This window comes from Python bivittatus, unplaced genomic scaffold (assembly GCF_059951505.1).
Source record: "Python bivittatus isolate LINGU-HERP-01145 unplaced genomic scaffold, Pbiv_v1 ctg000320_np1212, whole genome shotgun sequence".
In the NCBI taxonomy this organism is placed as follows: Eukaryota; Metazoa; Chordata; class Lepidosauria; order Squamata; family Pythonidae; genus Python; species Python bivittatus.
The window spans coordinates 9,954,717-9,975,033 of NW_028277052.1; the positions used below are offsets into that span (position 1 = coordinate 9,954,717).

At 40.5% G+C, this 20,317-nt stretch overlaps 1 protein-coding gene across 1 annotated transcript; it reads right to left on the reverse strand.

Annotated features, from left to right (window-relative positions):
* Window positions 1-6,281: 6,281 nt before the first annotated feature.
* Window positions 6,282-18,195, reverse strand: ST3GAL4 (ST3 beta-galactoside alpha-2,3-sialyltransferase 4; the record flags this gene model as incomplete). Its single annotated transcript, NM_001321141.1, is given in 8 exon segments — window positions 6,282-6,362; window positions 7,806-7,955; window positions 9,711-9,854; window positions 10,695-10,884; window positions 11,267-11,362; window positions 14,843-14,903; window positions 17,825-17,922; window positions 18,113-18,195. Coding segments are annotated over 8 exon segments (903 nt in total), but the record flags the coding sequence as incomplete, so codon positions are not given.
* Window positions 18,196-20,317: the final 2,122 nt, after the last annotated feature.

Here is a 20,317-nt window from a genome sequence, read left to right on the forward strand (position 1 = left end):
GTAACATTTACAAGGCCAAATTGCTTAGGGATGAAAAAGCATTAGAGACAATTTGCCAAAACCTGATGACTGAACAGGTAGTAACAAGGGAGCAGCCAGCCCCAGTGGAACCATCCTTTTAGCCCAGAGACACAGGTGAGTTGTGTGTCTTCCTTTCTAACAGGTGGGCAAAAGTTGCTTTAGGAGATGCCTTTAATAGGTTCTTGTGCTTCCTGGGCTATCCATTTCAACAGCAGCTGGAAAGATGTGGTTCTAAGAAGTCATGGCTCTCTGCTGATAACTACTCTGATCCAGTGGATAGAGAACAACCTTTCGAGTGGTTCTTTGCCCAGAACTGATGTGTTCAAAGTTGGGGCCTGAGTGTCAAGAAGGATCTGCCTAAAGTGGGAACAGCTGTACAAAACACACTAATAGGAGTTGCCTTTTTTTCATTCAGTCACTTGCCCCCTTTATGTTTTGCTTCTCCTTCTGTGTGTAGAGACCTAATTCTGCCTGGCCTAGGCTCAGCCCTTCCTTATCAGTCAACTATGCGTACCTTGCTTCAAGACCTTGAAGTGGCATTCAAGTAAACCTCTTTTGCTGTCCTGTGACAAGGCCATCTGAGAATAAAGAAGCTAGGTCACTCGGCACTGTTCAGCTTTCCCCAGACTGGGGAACAGGCAGGGTGTCTACAGCAGGGAGGGGTGTCAAAAATGGGGTGATGGTGGCCCCAAACATGTGATTTTTATTTGGCCTTCAGTTGTATGGTTGGGGCTGCCATTTTGACTTTATTGACACACACACACACCATGGACCCCTTTGGAAGCAGGGGGCTCCAGAAAACCACTCCTCTCCCCAACACAGATCAGTCCCAAGAAAACTCCATAGGAGTAAATGGCAGCTGAGCTGCACTGCAGCTAAGAAGAGCACCTCCTAAAAGCAGTAGAGTTCATCTTCAACATGAGACACACTGGTAGAGATGAGATACTGGAAGGAGGGAAGCAAAGCAAGAGGAAAGAAAAGGGGTTTCTGCCCAGGTGCTCAGTGCCAGCCCTTTAAGCCAGGTCAGAATCCCCACTCCACAAGAAATACCAGAGCTCTACTTTATCAGTTTAGGCTACAACAGAATCTTGAAAACCTAACAGAGTTTCTTTCCCCTCCCTCCCCACATGTACCAAAGTCAAGGCAGGCCAATCCTGAGTCTCCTTCTCACCCTTTTCTGTTTTCCAGGGTTAAGCGCAGGTTTTAGTAATGGTTTCTGCCAATGTTTTTTTTTTCTCTTTCTCAAGACCATCTTGGTCCTCCTTGATACCAAGCCAGAAGTTTCACAAAAGAGACCTTAGAAGAGACAATATGCAACCTCTTCCCCTCCTTTTTGGGGGGGGGGGGGTACTCAAGTGCTGTCTGTGTAATCTTACAGGACAAGAGCTGGCAAGGTAGCTACAATATTTAGTTTCACACTGTGTACTAAATACACACACACACAAGACCCAAAACATGGCGAGGGAGTATTAGTGTATTATTCTGAAATAAGGCCTCATAAACTCAGGTGTTTGCTAGCCGTATGGAAGTGTGGCATGTCATAAAAATGCTTAAAGTGTGTGTGTGTCCCAGTTTGTTTATCGAGATCCAACACTTTGTTTGCTGGTAGCATTTCAGAACTTGTTACTCTGGTTTTCCATCCAGTTAGCGGCCTACCCCATTGCCACAGGATTTGTTAAAATCCAGTGGAGGTCTTTCATCTGTGATATGCAAGAAAAAAAGAGCAAATACATTTGTCCTAAAAGTGGTAAAAAAGGAATTAACCACATGCCTGTTTTAGTCCATTTTCCACTGTGGTCCTCTCTGAGTGAGAATCATGTGGCAGGTAGACAGATTTGTCCTAGGCACAGAAGAAAGGCATATTAAACTGGCACACCTTTAGGACAACAACTAACAAGAATTCTGCCACAAAATTCCAGGGCCATAAAAAATAAACATCTTATGGGAGCAAAATGTTCCTTCTCTAGTAATGATCATAATACTTCCAAAACCCATAAATACAAAAATGTATTTTTTGCATCATATCCAGGGAAATGAGAGAGAGAAGTCTGAACGTATCTTAGCTGTTCTTGGAAAATTTGAGAGCAGGTCAGGGTGGGTTGATTAGATTCAAAGGTTAGGATCAGGGAGTTGTGACTGTAAATTCCTGCTCACTAACAATTCACAGGGAGACTTTTTCCCTAGCAAGTATCAGCTGAACCTGCTTGAAAGGATTGTTCAAGTTGCAGTTGCACTGAACTCCTGGAGAGAAATAAATAAAACATATCAACAAATAAAACATAAATAAAACTCACCTTTAGATACAAGTAGTTATAGAAAGTAGTGCTACTTAACCAAGTAAGTCCTGATGCAAAGATATCTTTCAGCTGGAGAAACAATCCCACTGTTGACTTCATCAGGTTAAGGATCTGATTCATAATTTGAAAAGTGCATCGCCCATGTGCATACAATCCATGTGTGCATACAATCCATGTTTACCTATTTACTGTCTTCCTTAATAATCCCTAGCATTTACAGAAGGTAGGAAATGCCTTGCCTCTGTTCAACTGCTTTGGACTACAGGATCTATACCCCCCAGCCATGAGCGATTTGGGAGTCATTAGACAAAACATCCCAAGATTGACCAGGCCCTGTAGAAGGATGGAACACATCTACATCCTCTCATAAGTAATTTCCTACAACCTTGTAAGATAGGCTAATATTAGTACCGTTGTATCCCAGCTATGGGCCAAATGAAATTAACTTAAGCAGCTCATCCCCCAAGGGTGAGATCTGACGTGTGTGAAGACTCAAAGGTTGATAGATCAGCCTCTTACCTTACAGCAGTGTTTCTCAACCTTGACCACTTTAATAGGTGTAGACTTCAACTCCCAGAATTCCCTAACCAGTGTGTTGTCTGGGGAATTCTGGGAGTTGAAGTCCACACATCTTAAAGTGGACAAGATTGAGAAACACTGCCTTAGAGTTTTCGCTCTTTCTTTGCTCTGTTTAGTAGGTATCTAGGATCTATCAACCAGGTATAGTAGTCCTATTTATCAACTATGCAATGTGGTTTCAGCAAAAACAAAATTAGCCTTCCACAAGGCCTTTGAGAAACAGCTGCTTAAGCTCCTTTCTTTTATGCATTTTATGGTATTTATCAGCTAGTAGAAACCAGCAAGGTCTTTAATTAGGAGTGTCCTGTATGGAGTGTCTTTAATTAGGTTCATCAGTGTCCTGTAAAAAAACCAAGAACATTCCTTCTTTAATAGTGAAGCAATATTATAAAAGTAATTAAAATAATCACCTCCTCTGCTGAGTTTAAATTAAAAAAAAATTGGCTTAATTGAATAACCCTCCATTTACAAGCAAAAGAACAGAAATGGAAAGAAGTGGAGAGTCATGATTTTACAGCACCAAACACCTCTTTAAAGAGGGTACCAGTAGCCTTGACTTCATCTCCAGGGTTCAGCTCCATCAGCACTGATTCTCTTGTCCTTCATCAGTTTCTTCTTTATGAGTTTAGACTTTCTTAAAACGGATCCCGCCGAAAAGAGCAGTTTCACAAGGCATTGGGTTAGTCACAAGAAAACAGATTGGCTACACACCACAATCCCTTTCCAAAAAAGACTGAAAGGATATGAAGGGAGACACCAAATGACAACATCACAAGAACAGAATGTGAAAAATGTGAATTGGCTCCAAGCGGCAAACATTTATAACTTCTTTCTAGGCTGCAGTAATATGTGAAGTTGCCAAGCTGAATATTCTAATAGATTCTCTGTATATTCAGCTTGTTTTGGCCAGTTACTTAACACAGCTTTCCCTCACTAGAGACCAGTAATTTTTTCAGATGATTTCCTCCTAGGAAGCTTCAAGTAGATCCAACCAAGAGTTCCCCTGATTGTTCTAGCATCATAACGAGCAGGGCTTTGTTCCATCATTTTCTGCTTGCTTCCCTACAACTTCAACATAGAAAAAGAAAACATTGCTTCTTCCCTGCCTGGATCTGGAAAGATATCGAGAATAAAATTCTCAGCCCTACTCTAGAAGATGATCCAACTTCACCCCCACGTGAATACTGCCACAAGGAAAACTTCATAGGCAATAAATACCAGTCTTATTTTGCAAAGATATATGCCTATGTACATATCTAAGTAAAATAAAGGAGGGCTATTATCAGCCCTTCAAGGTAGACCAAACTAGGAAACTAGCCATGTATGCTAATACTACTTTCATTATAAGATTATAGGAACAGAATATTGCAAGTCCAAATGTGTTTTCCCCCTCCCTCTTTCTCTGAACTAGGGAGGGTCTTGTCTGAGATTCTTTCTCAGATTACGTTCTGACCCAGACTCAAATTTCTTTTATCTGATTGTTGTCTTGGTTGTGGCTGTCCCTCCTGTTCCTCAAGGTTGTTCCTCCAGTCCATTTGTTATGCATGCTACCTTTTCCTCCTGAAGGAAAGGCAGGATATAACCGTAACAAACGAGCACTCTTTATAAAGGACTGTGTTAAATTAAATTTATTAAATTACTTAACACTGCAGTATCGCTTGGCCAGGAAAGACACTTCCAACACTCTCTGTGGGATTCAAACCCCTTTGGAATCACAATTTAATAGGCAATCCCTCCTTCCCCCTGATTTCCAAGGAGAAATCTGGAAATCTATCTCAGCTGTCAAGTCCATGGGCAGTCTTTCTTAGCAATGGATCTGATGGCCTAAGCCACTGGAGTATGCATTTCCAGCAGGTCCCTCAAAGCCGGGCACTTGCGAACATGGCTAAGGCACGTTGGCTGCACGAGTACATGGAGGTGGTATACGGCGAACTCCTCTTGTCTTGTACCTTACTTGGTTGATTCCCTCTTGAGGGTGAAACAGAAGATTGCCAGGTTTCCAGTATTCAGTCAGACCTTTCAACTGACAAGTGCACTTAATATATGAGATATAAATACACTTTGATTCCACATTTGAGATTAAAGGGGAAGGGGATTATGCATCCAATCCTAACCAGACTGGCACATCTGAAATGTCTGGACCCTCTGCCCTCCCCTGCCTCTATGAAAAGGCAACTTACTTCAAAACAACTCTCACTTTTAGCCCCCTGAGATTAGCCTTTGTCCTGAATGACAACATTGTTCCCCTTCGTAACCATGGAAAAGATAGGCAAAAGTGCTGTGCAGCTTCGGGCTCTGCTAGGGAGGAGTAATGTCACAACGATCCCTTCTCTGTAGAGAGATACATACTTTTCTTCTCTTACCTTTTCCTGCCCTTCCTTTCATGCTTCACTTTGGCCAGGATAGCTCTTTTGCACTGTAGATCAATTCTGATTGGGATGTCATTCCCACCTTATTGGAGGAAAGAAACCTACTGCTTCTATTTAAGATCAGATATGGGATACTAGGGCACACACGTGTCCTTCACAGAAGGATTTCTTTTTCAACCTGTGCCCAGGAAAAACAAATGTTCATTCAGCTCTGTTTTAGGTATAAAAATGACCAGCAAATACTGTTGGGTACTCTCCCTTCCAACACAGTCTCCAAAACAAACCGATCAACTGGGAAAGGAATAAACATCACTATCTCCTCTACCATCCTTAATCCCTTTCTGCTGGGCATCCTCAACTGTTGCATTGCACAGGGAACCAGTATACTTTGTCTCAACTTCATTTGAACAGAGAAACAAGCTAATAATCCTTCATTCAGTTGCCTCTTGACCATTAGGTAACATCCAATACTATAAATGAAACAATGAACAGCCACCTTTATATTGGTTGCAGAGGAAGGTAAAAGTGATTAATGCAACAACTTTATGGGAGGGGAATCATTTATCCCCATGGGAATCTCTGTTGTATTATCTTTGAGGCCCATCATCAGCAATCTAGCTTTGATCTTCCAAAGGTGCGTCTCTGCCACTAGTGATTGCAGGAATTTCTCTTCTAAAAATCTAAGTTGGATGAAGAAGAAAATTCTGCAACTGTCCAAATGAAGAAGATTCTGTAGAGGGCGGTGTCCAATAAGGAAGAAAGATTCCTGCTTCCAACTGTCAGGGTCTCCCAGTTTCTTTATAGGACTGTTTCTACCCCTAGCTGCCAACCCATTTAGAAGCCGTACACTTCCATCCAGCCTGAACATCATTTGCAGGGAATTGCAAGGCCTCTGTACCAGTCAGCGCTGGAATGGAAGGGACGGCTATGTGTTAGAAGGTGCCAGCCACAAAGGGCTTTGTCCTGTTGGCACAGCAGCCAACTCAAAGTGAACATCAATGCAGTCCATCTTGCATCAGAAGTAAGTGAGGTTCTTGACGAGTCCCAATTCAAGCATCTTTTTTATTGCAAATGCCTCATGGGAGACATTGTGCCCTGAAGACTGTGGAACAAGACAACGGAAAGCATATTAGGCTGAGCAGCTTGTTGTTTTTTCACGTTTTAAAAAAGTGAGTTCTCAGATATCGAACATTTACAGAATTATGTAACTGGAGGTGACTTTGGTTGTGATCTAATCCAACTTCTTACACCATAGGAGGCAATGACAGCATCTCAGACAGATCACTGTCCAATCTCTCCTTCATTTGCACCCCAGAAAGAGCCCACTATTTTCCAAGAAAGACCTTCCACCACCAAAACATTTGTACCATCTGAAAGTTTCTCTTGTGATTTAGCCAAAATGTTTTCCGTTCAACTTTGATCCCTTGATTCTAATCTACTGACAAATAGTAAAGGGCGATCAGTATGGCAGGGTGAGGCTTAGTACAATTTGCCAGGAGTTTTCAGCTCTATATATTAAATGGTGTGGCAAGAGGGGATCCTGATGGTGAATTGACCTATTGGTCGGGCATGCAGGTCGTGCCCCACAGATTTTGCGCTATCTTCATGCAACCTATTTAATAAGGTAAGATGCATTTAAAGTTGAGTTCTGGACAGGGAGTGTCTACCTTCCTTTACTTTTTGGGGGGGGGGGGACTCTAGTGCCTACTCACTTTGCCTAGTCAATATTGGGAGTAATGAGTAATGAGGATAAGCCTACTCCGTCATATGTTCTGTGTGACCACACTTAGCTACCTAACTTAAACTCTTATAGCTCCACAGCCTTGTCTTCTTCATGCTAAACATACCCATAGGAATATATTTTAATTACTGTGAAGGAGCAATGGTTGAATGCATAACCAAATCCTTCCCACACTTGTGGTGGCTATCTTTTGCATCCTTACAACTTCTGAAACGGTTTTATTATGAGACTACTGGAATAAGAATTATCTACCTCTACAGGCAGATAATTCTCTGGGTATTACATTTATCACATTTATAAACTTAATTATAACCCTAAGCACACTACTTAGGTATTACAGAGCCTATGTCAATCATAGCGACAGTGGACTATGTGGATCAATAATCTGCTTCTCAGTTTAATAAACAGCCATATGTATAACCCTTTCCTGACACTCACAGCTCTTCCACACCTCCTTTTACCCAAGCTAACAAATAAACCAGAGCATCTTCAATTAACTTTGGCTTTTACATTTACCCACTTTGGGATACTACAGTTAACAGCTTCAAAAAAGGCAGCATACTGAAGCATTTTTTAAAAAGTGGACTTACTCTATTGGCACATTCTGAAGGGGATAACCATAGTTTCCCAGTTCAGTTAAACTGGGATGTGAAGCTATATATGCCATCTCATGCAAAGGAACCAGGTATGTGGACAAAAGGCTAATTTGTCACTTGACCCGTTAAATGGAGATATGAAACCTGAACTCTTTTGGTATGTATAGATTCCTGTCTTCATCAGAAAAGATGAGATGTGGTTACTCACAGCCATAGATTTCACTGTAATTTGCTCGTAGTAGTGAATACTCTGCTTCTTGTTGTCTGAGCTGGGGTATCCAAAGCCAGCAATATGTACCACATCACAGAAGTGCAAGGCTAGGGTGATGGCCACTAATCCTGTGGTTGGTTTCTAGAGCAAGAAAGGTGGGATAATTGATGCCTCCATAGATGATAGTCTGGCTTCACTTAGACTTCAAAGCAAATGGTCTAGTAACCCCAGTTACATTGTCCAAAGAATTCCAAAATTGTTTATTTTCACCAGAAAAATAAATAGATCCTCCATCAATTCATTACCTGTCCTTTTTTAAGAGTAATGTTCAATATCTTCCCCAATTCCCTGCTTTTCATTCTCAGATCAATCCTGGGAGGTAGATCAGAGTGAAAGATGGCATCTAGTACAAGGTTATCTTTGTGGCTAAGTAGAGATGTTAATCTCCCTGAATCTCTTTTGATAAAGAAAATGGAACATAGCAACCTATCTCAAATTATTTACTTAGCTTAATATCATTTTGCTTCTTTCTTTCTTTCTTTCTTTCTTTTTCTTTCTTTCTTTCTTTCTTTATTTATTTATTTATTTATTTATTTATTTATTTACATTTTGTTGCCACCTGTCTCACTGCAGAGTGACTCTGGGCAGTTTACAGTAAAAGTAGAATAAACATTGATTAAAATAGATAAATGTTAATTAATTAAAATATGCTACAATAACAAATTTATGGGGAAATGACTATGCAGGCCATGAAAAGTCTACTCTTTGGCCTTGAAAATTTTTACTCAAGTCCTACTTCATTCTCATGAGGATTTTCTCATTTTTAACCACTTTAATCAGGAATTAACTACACACTTTCCAATAAAAGCATTACAGACTATTCACTTGCTTAAAAAATGAAATGAATGGATGTATCAGGATCTGTTTTCACAGTGTAATTACAGAATCCTGAAGACAATGTAGGTTTAAAAACTGGCAGAAGAGCTCTTCATAAACTTTTAAGCTTCATTCATAGAAATTATCCGACAGTGGTCACATTCATGCAAAACTAAAAATTAAGAAGTGGGAGGAATAATTCTAAGATTTTCAAGCCGCTGATAAAAAGGAAACCACAGCTTGGCCAACCCATTCAAAATAAAAGCCTTTGTAATCTAGAAGCTGCCAGCCTGGAAAGATAGAACAATGCACACAAAGACCAAGACTTTCTTCTCAAATAAGATGAACCCAGGCTGAAGTTCTCTTTGAGGGAACATCCCATGCCTGGACGGCCACACTGCTTCTGGAAACAGATGGGGACACCCACAAATGAAAGCTCCTCCATACAAAAGAGCTCTTCAGACATATAAAAGAACCAGTGACAAAGAAACCAAAGACTTGTTTGGCCAGACCACTGTGCACTCAGATATCTGGTGGATTGTATTCCTTCTCAAAGTCTAGAAGGTGCCTAAATAAGTTTCTGTGGAGGTGAAAAGCCCAGATACAGGATGCACAGAGGCCACAACGAAGAATGAGCAACTTAGGGAGCAGAGCTTAATCCAAGCCATCTTCTGCTAGCCACATACTGTACACATGGTAGTATTGCACATATACATGGTAGTACTGCTGTTCTGAACCAATCTGCTACTCCCATCTTACTGCTAGCGTTAAGCTCTGAAGACACGTGAAATCCAATTAAAAGTCATCCATGTGCACCCAAGGTATTTGGCTGGTTAATTAAAGAAATGGTAATAGTTCCACAATTCAGAGATATTTCCAATTTTAAAAATATCAAAAAAGGAGAAAAACAATTTGTTGACTTCAAATCACACATTCAAATACTCCATCCCTTCATTCCATACTCATACCTCTAATTCTCTGTCTCTCTCACGCGCACATACACATGCTTATTGCTCTTACCTGTTTAAGCTTCCACAACTGCTTCACTGGAAGCTTAAGCACTTTAGCAGCTGTAACTTCCATAAAATATGGGTTCAGAATTCGCACTTGCTTAGGATTTGCATTCCAAATTAAGGGAGGCTGTTTCCAGAAACCCTTCCGAATCTGGAAAGACAGCAAACACAGGGAAATTAGTCACACACACTTTACTTTCAAATACAACATCAAAGCATGAGAGCTGACCTGGTTAAATAAGGCAGGAAAAAAAAAGGTAATGCAGAAAAGACTGAGCCAATTTCAGGAGAAGTATTTTGATATTTCACCTGGAAACTTGATCTCTCCTTCTTTAGCTGATTTTTCACTCTCTCTGCAGCTTCTTACTATTTGGAGTTAACAATGCTCAGGAAATACAGAATGAACATTCTATGGACTGGTGTTGTGATGTTGTCAGCCCTCCAAGATGGACCAAACGTGGAAACCAAAGACATGTAAGCTAATACTACTTTTATTATAAGGTTATAGCAATGGGATCTTGAAAGTCTGAATATAACCCCCCCCCCGCCTTATCTTCTTGAGAACTAGGGTGGGTCTTATCTGAGATGCTTTCTCAAATTACATTTCTGCCTCAGACTCAGATTTCTTTTATTTCACGGTTATCTCGGTTGCAGCTCTTCCTCCTTTTCCTCAAGGTTATTCCTTCTGCCTATTACAGATATTCTTCAATCACACAAGGACTCTGTGCAGCAGCATTGTGACCATTCATAAGAAAGGAAATTAGGCAAAGAAAATACAGGTCATCCACATCTACTCAGTGAGCTTGGCTTACGTGAGACCAAAACTGGTGTCCCAGGTTCAACTCCAGGAACAAATCAGTATTTATAACATGCCACTGTGCTTCTGAGGTTAGAAGAAAGAGTTCAGAATCAGCATATTTGCTTTTCTTGGGCATGTGGGACTTGAATCCTTTCCCACAATTAAACACAAAAAAGAAGGCTAACCGCTTACTCTCTTCTTGTCATGGAGAATGGTCTCCATCCACATAAAATCCATGGGTTTGAACGCCACTAACACCAGCAACGTATTGGGGTTATTTTCAGTCTGAGGATTGAAGTGTGCTGACTCGGGGTAGAAAAGTCGCATGGTGGTTTTGCTGCCCACATCACGCTCATAACCATGGACTGGTGCATTGTTCAGTCTGGAGAGAGGAAGAAAAAGGAGGCACACGGTGACACAGAAGGCACAGGGACATGCAATCATGTATCAGCAAATATTCCAACTAGAGGGCACTGATGCAAGAATTGTGGTCACTTGTCGGTAGATTACCCCAGAGCAGGGGACATGGAACATGAGCCCAGATCATGTTCTTTCCTCAGGAATCGGCGTCATAATATTTTTTTAAAAATACTGAGATGTTGATGGAGGCAGCATTCCAGCATCAGACATTTCCACATCAGAACATAAAGGTGATGCCCCAATATCGTCAGGCTCAGGTTTCACATTATGAGTAATTCTCTGGTCCGCTGTGGTATAAATGGAAATCATGACAAAAAAACATCAGCCCCTCTGCTTCTCAATACCTGATCACAACATCGTATTTGTTAATAACTTCTCCCATAGAGCTGTTTCTCAGCCGGTGGCCATTCCCAACTACCGCACATCTCCGGCACTTCAAGCTGCAAAACAGGCAAAAGGGACTTTTAATCCATCACACAAGGATGTTACATTTCATTTTTACAGCTCACAGCCATCACTGCCAAGTGGTCTTCCATGCAGTGAGACAAGCATCTTTTGAACCTATGGTCAATCACTATACAGGTAGTTCTTGGGTTAGGATGGCAATTAGGACCGGAATTGCCGTCGCTAAGTAATGCGGTTGTAAAGCATGATGTCACGTGACCACATTGCTTAGCAGTGACAATTCTGGCAGTTGCTGTCATAAACCCAAGATGTGCAGGTCTTAAGCGAGAAGCAGCAGGAATCCCAGGTATAAGGAGCACAGGGGTGCCATGCGGGGGGTGCTGTGGGGAGTGGGGGAGGCGAGGGGAGGCCTGGTGCAGGCCATGCGCGAGTACTGGGAGGCTGGGAAAGGAGGGTGCCGCGCCAGGCAAGTACAGGGAGGCTGGAGGGACTTATCAACTTACAACCTTCCCTGCCAGCTTCCCCATTGACTTCGCTTGTGGAAAGCTGACAGGAAGGTCACAAATGGCGATCATGTGACTGTGGGGTGCTGCAACCGTCATAAGTGCAAGCTGGCTGCCAAGCGCCTGAATTGCAATCACGTGACTGTAGGGGTGGTGCGACAGCCAGAACTTTGAAGACTGGTTGTTAGTGCCACTTGGGCAGCACCGGCGTAACTTCAAATGGTGGGTAAACAAGGACTCCCTGTACTTTGTGGCAATCAGTTCCACAACCTTATTAGCACGTAGGTTTAGTTTTGTGTATCCCAAATCCATTGTCATTCCATTTAATTGCATGACCCCTTGAGTTATACTGAAAGGGGGGCAGGGAATCTTATCTTGTTTGCATTTTCCATGCCATACACTTTTCCATCTTGGCAACCATTTAATGGTCATCAAAGTGCAATCCTAACTGTTGGAGCTAGCTCTCTGCACTGTGCAGCACCCCACCCCATCCACCAGTCAATGCTTATGAAAATGAACTCTGCCCCTCCATTCCCTATTGTACGGGCGAACAACTTCTGCCACTGTGTTCTCCCGGCAACAGCCATAGTTCTCTGCTTCACCAACTATACCAGCTTGAAATTGACCAAGTGATATAGTTTTTACGCTTAGGTAATGCAATCCTTCAGAACTTAGGCTGCAGTACAGATGATCTGCAGCTTTTCTTTTCTTTATGAATAATCAATTCTGGATTGCTCCAATTTTTTTTAAGCTTTAAATATTGATTTTCTTGTATGCATATATGGATAGAGGCAAGAAATTGGGAAAATGAGATGTCAATGTAAGCAAGGCCTACTTGGTTGATTTCTTGCTCAAATGGAAATTCAAAGAGGTCCATTCCTACCCTTAAGGATCCTTCAGGCTGGTAGATAGAGAATTATTCCACACATCTGTATCTGCCCATCCAATCTAGTTTACTAAAGCCGTAGCTGAGCTGAGGAATCAGTTCTCACACACCTGCCAAACTTATACTGCCTTTTCTTCCTTTTTGGAGTTTTGAGGTTTATGTTTTTGCTTCAAATGCTATAAATGATTTCATTTCCCGCTAAGCAGACAAACCTCTGGCTCAACTCAATGCCATGACTTCATGTCCAGACATTCGATCAAGAACAGCAGCCAGGAAGGCTAATGAATTGGAGAGCATGCGGGCAGGAATTGGGCGGGAGCTGTTGTGCCATTTCCTTCAAACAAACCTTCTACAGGCAAGCTTGAGAGCCACAGGAAGCTGTTTAACAAGTGGATGAAGCCTAACCATGCAATATGCAGAAGTGGTTAAAGAAATAAAGCAGGGAGGGGAAATTAGACCAGAAATAGAAGGGAATGGATACTAGCAAGCTCTAATTGAGAAGCCCTGTCAGGGGTCTTCAATGCAAACTGAACTTCCTGATCTTTAAAGGCTGTAAGGAGTTCGTGTGTTTTCCACAGCGTTGTGATTTTTTTTGATTGCTTTTTTTAAGGAAGCTGAAGAACAGCAGGAACACAGCTCAGTGGATGAACTCAGACTTTGCAAGAAGTAGATCTCTGTTAATTTCCAGTTAAAAGCATCAGGTCCAAGATGATGGGAAAAACTTTTTTCTGCCTGGCACTTTGGAGATCCATTGCCTGTCAGGCTGCAGTTGGTCTGCTTTGCCTTCTGAAACTTTTTAAGTTCATTTTGCTGCCTGAGCTGCCTCCACCCCTAATTTGCACCTCCTACTCACTCAAAGTTTGTGCTCTCCCCAAAACTTGCATCAAAGCCATGAATCCCAGGATACTAAATAGGACCCGAGGATGACCTTTCCACATGTGCATGGCTGATGGTTGCATCTTAGTAAGAGAATGGCAGATTTAACAAAAGGAGACTCTGTACCGGGTGGATCTGGCAAGTCCTTTTGACACTTAAGTTCATCAACATTCTCTGGCGATATTTATCGTTCATGCCCCAGGGAAAAGCCATTAATCAAATCCGACATTTAACTCTGTTGTGTATATCTTTGCATCTTCTGTAACACAACTTCTTAAACTTACATCTAAACTAGGATCTCTTCCTATATACAGCCTTCCTCTAATCTTCCTTATCTGATATAACTTGGATTTCCTCACTCTCTGCCCTTAAAAATCTTCTTCTTCTACATAACCAGAAGAAACTAAGGAACTCTAAGCATTAGAATCAATCATCTTCTATTCCAAGCAGAATACGACTGCTGATCCTTCAGGGCTATAGGCACGTCTTTGTCTTTTGCACTTTATCTTTGTCTTTAACCACTTTATGTGGTTATCTTTGTTTGTGCGAGTGACTATAGGTGATTCTTGCCTACTGGATATCACTATGTGATGCTCATGGGGACTTTTCAGGAAGCACTTCCATATTTTGGGTAAAGGTAGCTGGTAGCTGAAAGGAAAGGCTCCATTCCAGCCCAGGAGAAGCTTTTTTATTATTGGCACATCCAAGACACGTATATTAGCTTTCCAAGCATCTTCCCCAGCTCCAATGTACTCTCTTAATGCCTCCCATTCTCAGATGAACATTTGTGAAATTGGAGACATTGCTAAAAGACAAGTCTCTAAGTAAGATCTATGCTGATATGACTCCTATAAAAGAAATCTAGGTAATATACTGACATATCCCTTTTATAATTTCTGAAGTTGAAAGTGAAGGAATCAGACCAAATCAGATTCTTTCCAGTCTTGTCCTCTGGTTGTGGCTCAATCCAATCACTTCAGTGAAAGCTTCTGCTAGGACAACCATGGACCAGATCCTGTCTATCGCCCATTATTATGTTACAGAATCTCCTCCTCTTCCTGCCTTGCACTCAGCTCAAAAACAGGGAAGGAAAAAAATATTTATTTTTTATGCCTGACATCTGATGATTGCCCAAATCCTGAAGTAAAGATTTGGTTTTGATTTTTTTTTTTAATTTGCCAAATTGCATAGAACATTTTTACAAATCTTAAAACTTAAAAAAAAGAGAAAAACGGATGAACTGATATTACCTTTGAATGCTTTCAGGAAGAGAGTAACTTGTGATTGCTAGAAGACGTAGGAGAATTTCCTCTGCAGAGCAAACAACACAAGGAGTTAAGAAAGCTAGTTTATATTATCCTGGTTAAGAGATATAGATATTAGGAACAACAGAAGAATCCTAAAAGATCAGACTGAAAGTTCATACATCTTTACTAGTTTTGACCCAATTCCTTATCCTGTCAGGTTGCCTTTGGATCCTATTTTTATCTTGAAAGTATTTAAGTTGATGCCCTTCATATATTCTGGACTGCAACTTCCACAATTCCTTTCCATAAGATTTATTGGCTGGGGCTGATAGAAGCTGATGTCCAAAAATCACAACAAATATCTCCTTAAACCTGTTGCCATCAGCATTGCTAAAATCCAGGTTGAATGGCTGAACATGCCCAAGTGGAATAAATCTCAAGGGGACCTTGTCACTTCCAGCCAAGGTTTTCATTTTACAGTTAGGTTTTTCCTGTTAATCAAGACAAGGCTAAGATAGCTGCTTCTGTTATTCCTTCTTTCACCTTCTAGAAGATGAAAATGCCAACAAGGTAATAAGAATAAATCAGATGTCCTTTCTTAACAGTTTGTTCCCCCAAAGGTCTGGTACTTAACACATTTAAAAAGAGATCCTTGCTACTAAATAATTTAATAAGATATGAAAAGTGCAGCTTTTCAAAACACATTACGTACAGTATTAGGGGGGGGAGGGAATGCTATTTGCCTGTCATTAATTAGTGCATTGGAAAATTAACGGAAATACCAGATCAACACATAGAGAAATAAAGCTATGACTCCATTAAGCAATCAGCAGAATCCAATGCATTTTGAAACACAATGGGCTCTTCATTGAGTGACTCTTGTATACAATGGCAGCTCTGTCTTGAACAAGGAGAAATGAAGACTAGGAAACATTACTGTTCCATCTTTGTATAGAAATCCTTGAACTGTGCTTAGTTTTGGTGTTTATCTCTTCCTGGAAAAATAAGTAAGTTTAATCAATATCTGTCAGCTTTTTGATAACCAACTCAGTGATGTAGCTTATATCTCAGCCTGGGGAGGTTGGAGACAAAATACATTCCTTTGTGATGTTATCGTGGCTGAAATTCCAACCAACAGCAACTTTATAAAGGATCCCTTCTTGTGAAGCAAAAGTGTGCCTCGTGCCTTTATGCCAATTGAAATTGTTTGCTTACTGGAGCAAAAATAATGAAGTTAAAAGGGTCAAGATAAATTGGTACAGGCAAACAGCTGAAATAATTAATACGGTGATTTTTTAAATGGATAAATGTGGCTTAAACATAGATAAAAATGGAATTGTTAACAAAATCATATAGTCGCAGATCACCATGTTATATAAATTCTGCCTTTTTCTTTATCCTGAGATGAAAAATTACTTTCAGAGAGACTAAGCTTTTAAGCCAAAAAAAGGGTCCATAGACATTGACTCCAGATCATACCCACAACAATACTGGTGAAGGGGCTTAAATAACGGTCTCTGAAATCAAAATTCTTTTTTATGGCTCAAAGGCATTTTAAACCTGTATCATAATGTGTCTTTTTTGGGGGGAGGGCAGTGCCTTTGAGTCAGCCTTGACTCCTGGTGACTGCCTATACAAGTCCCTGAAGTTTTCTTGGCAAGATTTCGGAAATGGTTTGCCCTTGCCTCCTTCCTAGGGCTGAGAGGGAGGGACTGGCCCAAGGTCACCCAGCTGGCTTTGTGCCTAAGGTGGGATCTCCTGGTTTCTAGCTTGATGCCTTAACCACTACATCAAACTGGCTCTCATCGTAATATATTGGCATATATTTAATGGAGCTGGTTGGATGTGACAAGGTCATCTTGTAGCTAAAATTAGTCACTGGCCTGAAATTACAAATGTTTTATTTGTAAAACAGAATGTTGGTATATTTCTGGATTTTCCTGTTAATTTCTTTACATTTCGTACTGCCATTTATTTATTTGATTTATATCCTGCCTTTTGTACAGGAGCTCAAGATGGCATATATAGTGCTTCCCCCTCCTAATTCCATAACAACAACCCTGTGAGGTAGGTTGGGATGAGACAGAATGACAGAAGGTGGATTAGAACCTGGGTTTTCTGGCTCCTACTCCAACACCTTAACACTACTCCACACTGGCTCTCTAATGATAATGATAATGATAATGATAATGTCAAGGAAACCTGATATGTAACAATGATCCCATCAAATCCTTTACAAAATTGCTGAAACTAATTTGAGCAAAAACATGTCATGGACTGGAGGAAGAGACACATTCTGAATGTGTATTAGTTAAATGAAAGATCCATTTATCCAACAAAACCATTGCAAAAATTAATGAAGAGAGAGCACAAAACATTATAGTAAACTTTTAAATGTGCATGCTATTTCAATGTTCTGTTAGGTTACCTGAATTTTTTTTAAAAAGGCAGGTGATCAGAATAAGAGAGAGACCAAGAGACCATAACTGCTTCATTCTTTCTCCACTTCCATCCTTCCTTACCAACACCTAGCTTGTCTACTCTGAGTGCCAGTAACTGTAAATACCAAACAAACTTAGCTAGAGCAGGCAGTGGAGATCCACAGCCTTCACTAAATGATTTGATGGATGCCTTCTCAAATAGTGATTTGAGAGTACAATCTGAAAAGGAAGACATCAAAAGAATTGAATGCAACTCCACTGTGGGGAGCAACATAATTCTGGATCTGCCTGGAGACCATCTGGAGACAATATAGTAGATGCTAAGAGAAATTTAGAGGAGGGCAAAATAGCTAAAAGCTAACACACATGTGCATCAGGTTCAGATCCGTCAGGCAAATGAAACTTAATAGGTTGGGCAATAATCCAAACAGGCATTAATAAATGAGGGTGAAAATTGTCCAACAAAACCAGACTCAAGATAGAAACAAGATGAAAATAGAAGCTTTATGGTAAGGAGGAAGAGAAGGAGACATAGTTTGCTTACCTGTTCCTTTCGTACCATAAGGCAGTTCATAAAGTGAGGGGGTCTTTACCCAGAAGTAATCCTTTAGCTGTAAAAACAGTGGAGGATCCCGTGTGTAACTAAAGTTAAGGAAGAAAAGATGATGATATGATTCAAGGACTGCTGGCAGCTTCTCTATTTATCTTTCCTTTCTTATTTAGCAATCCTAACCCCCACTATACTCCTTCTCCCTTGAAGTCCAAGAAAAGTAAGTAGAAAAGTTCTGTAATGATCTCATTCCTCCAGCAGACAACTAGGCCTGTTACTCACTTTGATATGAGTTGTGCAGCTTTCTTTTCTACCTCTCTGAAAGGACAAGTCATCTTGTCATCTTGGAAATGGAAATCAAAACTAGAAGACAAATGGCAAAGAGGGGGAAAGTGGCATTATCATCATCATCATCATCATCATCATCATCATCATCCCGAAACATCTGGAGTACCACTTGAACACTATCGGCATTGACAAAATCACCATCAGTCAATTGCAAAAGGCAGCTTTATCTGGAACAGCTTATATCCTGCGATGATACCTCGAATGTTATTTTCCTGCTCCAGTCTGCTAACAAGCAAGTCCACAATGGTCTGATAAACAACATCTGACTCCAAAGCAGGAATATAATTTGAGTAAGGATCTCAAAATAAAGGCAGGGAGGGATGAAGCACATTCAGACTTGCAAGATTCTGTTATTGTAACTTTACAATAAAAGTAGTACTAGTATTCATGATTTTAGTTTCCTAGTCTGGACTACCTCGAAATCTGACATCAATCTTGCAAGTCTGAATGTGCTTCCCTCCTCCTTTCCTTTATCTTCATGAAAACTAGGGAGGGTCTTGTCTGAGATGTTTATTTGGATTATGGATCTGGCCCAGACTCAAATTTCTTTTATCAGTTGTCTTGGTCGCAGCTCTTCCTCCTGTTCCTCAAGGTTATTCCTTCTTCCCATTACTCAGAGTGTGCAAAATCCTGTTGTTGGACTAGCTGATAAATTTTTGCATTATTTTTATAATTTTATTGTTATAAATAATGAACAAAGTCTTGGACTTCTTGAGGAAAAGTGGGATACACATCTAACAAATACATAAAGCCTACTGTTGAAAAGGCCATTGATGAACTGTATAGAAATCCATTAATTAAATAATCCATTTTTTTGTTTGGGAAACAGCCATTCAGTGAAAAAAACACATATCATGACATGGCGCTGAAGGTAGTGGAAGAGGAAGAGGAGAGGGAATATGTGAATCGACCCTCATTCACCTCTAAAATCCATGGAAAGCTCATGAATGGCTGAACCAAAAATGGAATAGTTCTTGGTCAATATATATTTAAAATACATATTTTAGGTCAAATATTTTAGGTCAATATATATTTAAAACAATATATTTAATATAAATAAATTATTATATCACTTTTAAAAAACTGGTTGCTTTTATTTTTAAAGAAAATTAGCCACACAGAGTCCCTATCTAGAATATGTTCCTTATCTAACAGGGATAGCAGCACTGTGGCCTATCTTCAATTATCTCACTGCTGTTGTTCACAAGGGGAGACATCACATCCTGAGTAAGATCACTACTTTGGTGTCTCAACAGATTTATGTGAGATCATGTGTTCCTTGTAGTGTAGTGGCAATGAAGTTGGACTAGGACCAGTGATACCCAGATTCAAGTCCTTTCTCAGTCACAGACGTTCACTAGATGACTTTGGGCTAGAACCTCTCTCAACCCAAGAGTTGGTGAAGTATAGTGATGAAGGTGTTGGACTAGGACAACAAAGATCCAAATTCAAGTCCATCATCAGCCATGGAAGCTTCCTGGGTCTCAGCCTCTATGCTGGGGGACCTTGGGCCAGTCACTTTCTCTCAGCCCAATCTACCTCATAGTCTAATTGTTGGGAGGGGGGGAACAGTAGGAGGGAATGCTATATATGTTGCCTTGAGCTAATAAATACTGTATATACATATGGTCTCCACTTTCAAACTGTGTTAGAAATGGACTAATAAACAATAATAGAGTTTAGGATTCAGAACAGAAATCATCCCTTCTATGTAGCCTGGCCAAAAATTCTCTCTCTCTCTCTCCCTCTCTCTTAAACTGGCTGAACATTCTGAACAATGGCTTCTAGTTGGTATTGTCCATATAATACACCTATCCTGGAAAGGAGATAGGGTAAAGAGCAATAAACATCCTGTGTCCATTTTTTTTAAAGAAATACACTCACAGCTGTATATACCTTTCTTCCCGGGATATCGTATACCACACCATCAGCAAAAATATAGCCAATACTCCAAGTATCTTCCATCCTGAACAAAGAAAAGAGTAGGCAAGGTGTTAACCCTGAGTCCTTCAACAGGGGAATCCTTCAACTGTAAAACAGATACTCTAAAATATGGAAGAGAGGGGGAGAGTTAGTTTAGTAAATTTGAATGAATAAATGAATGAATGAATGCGCATGGCTTTTCAATGCTGGGAAAGA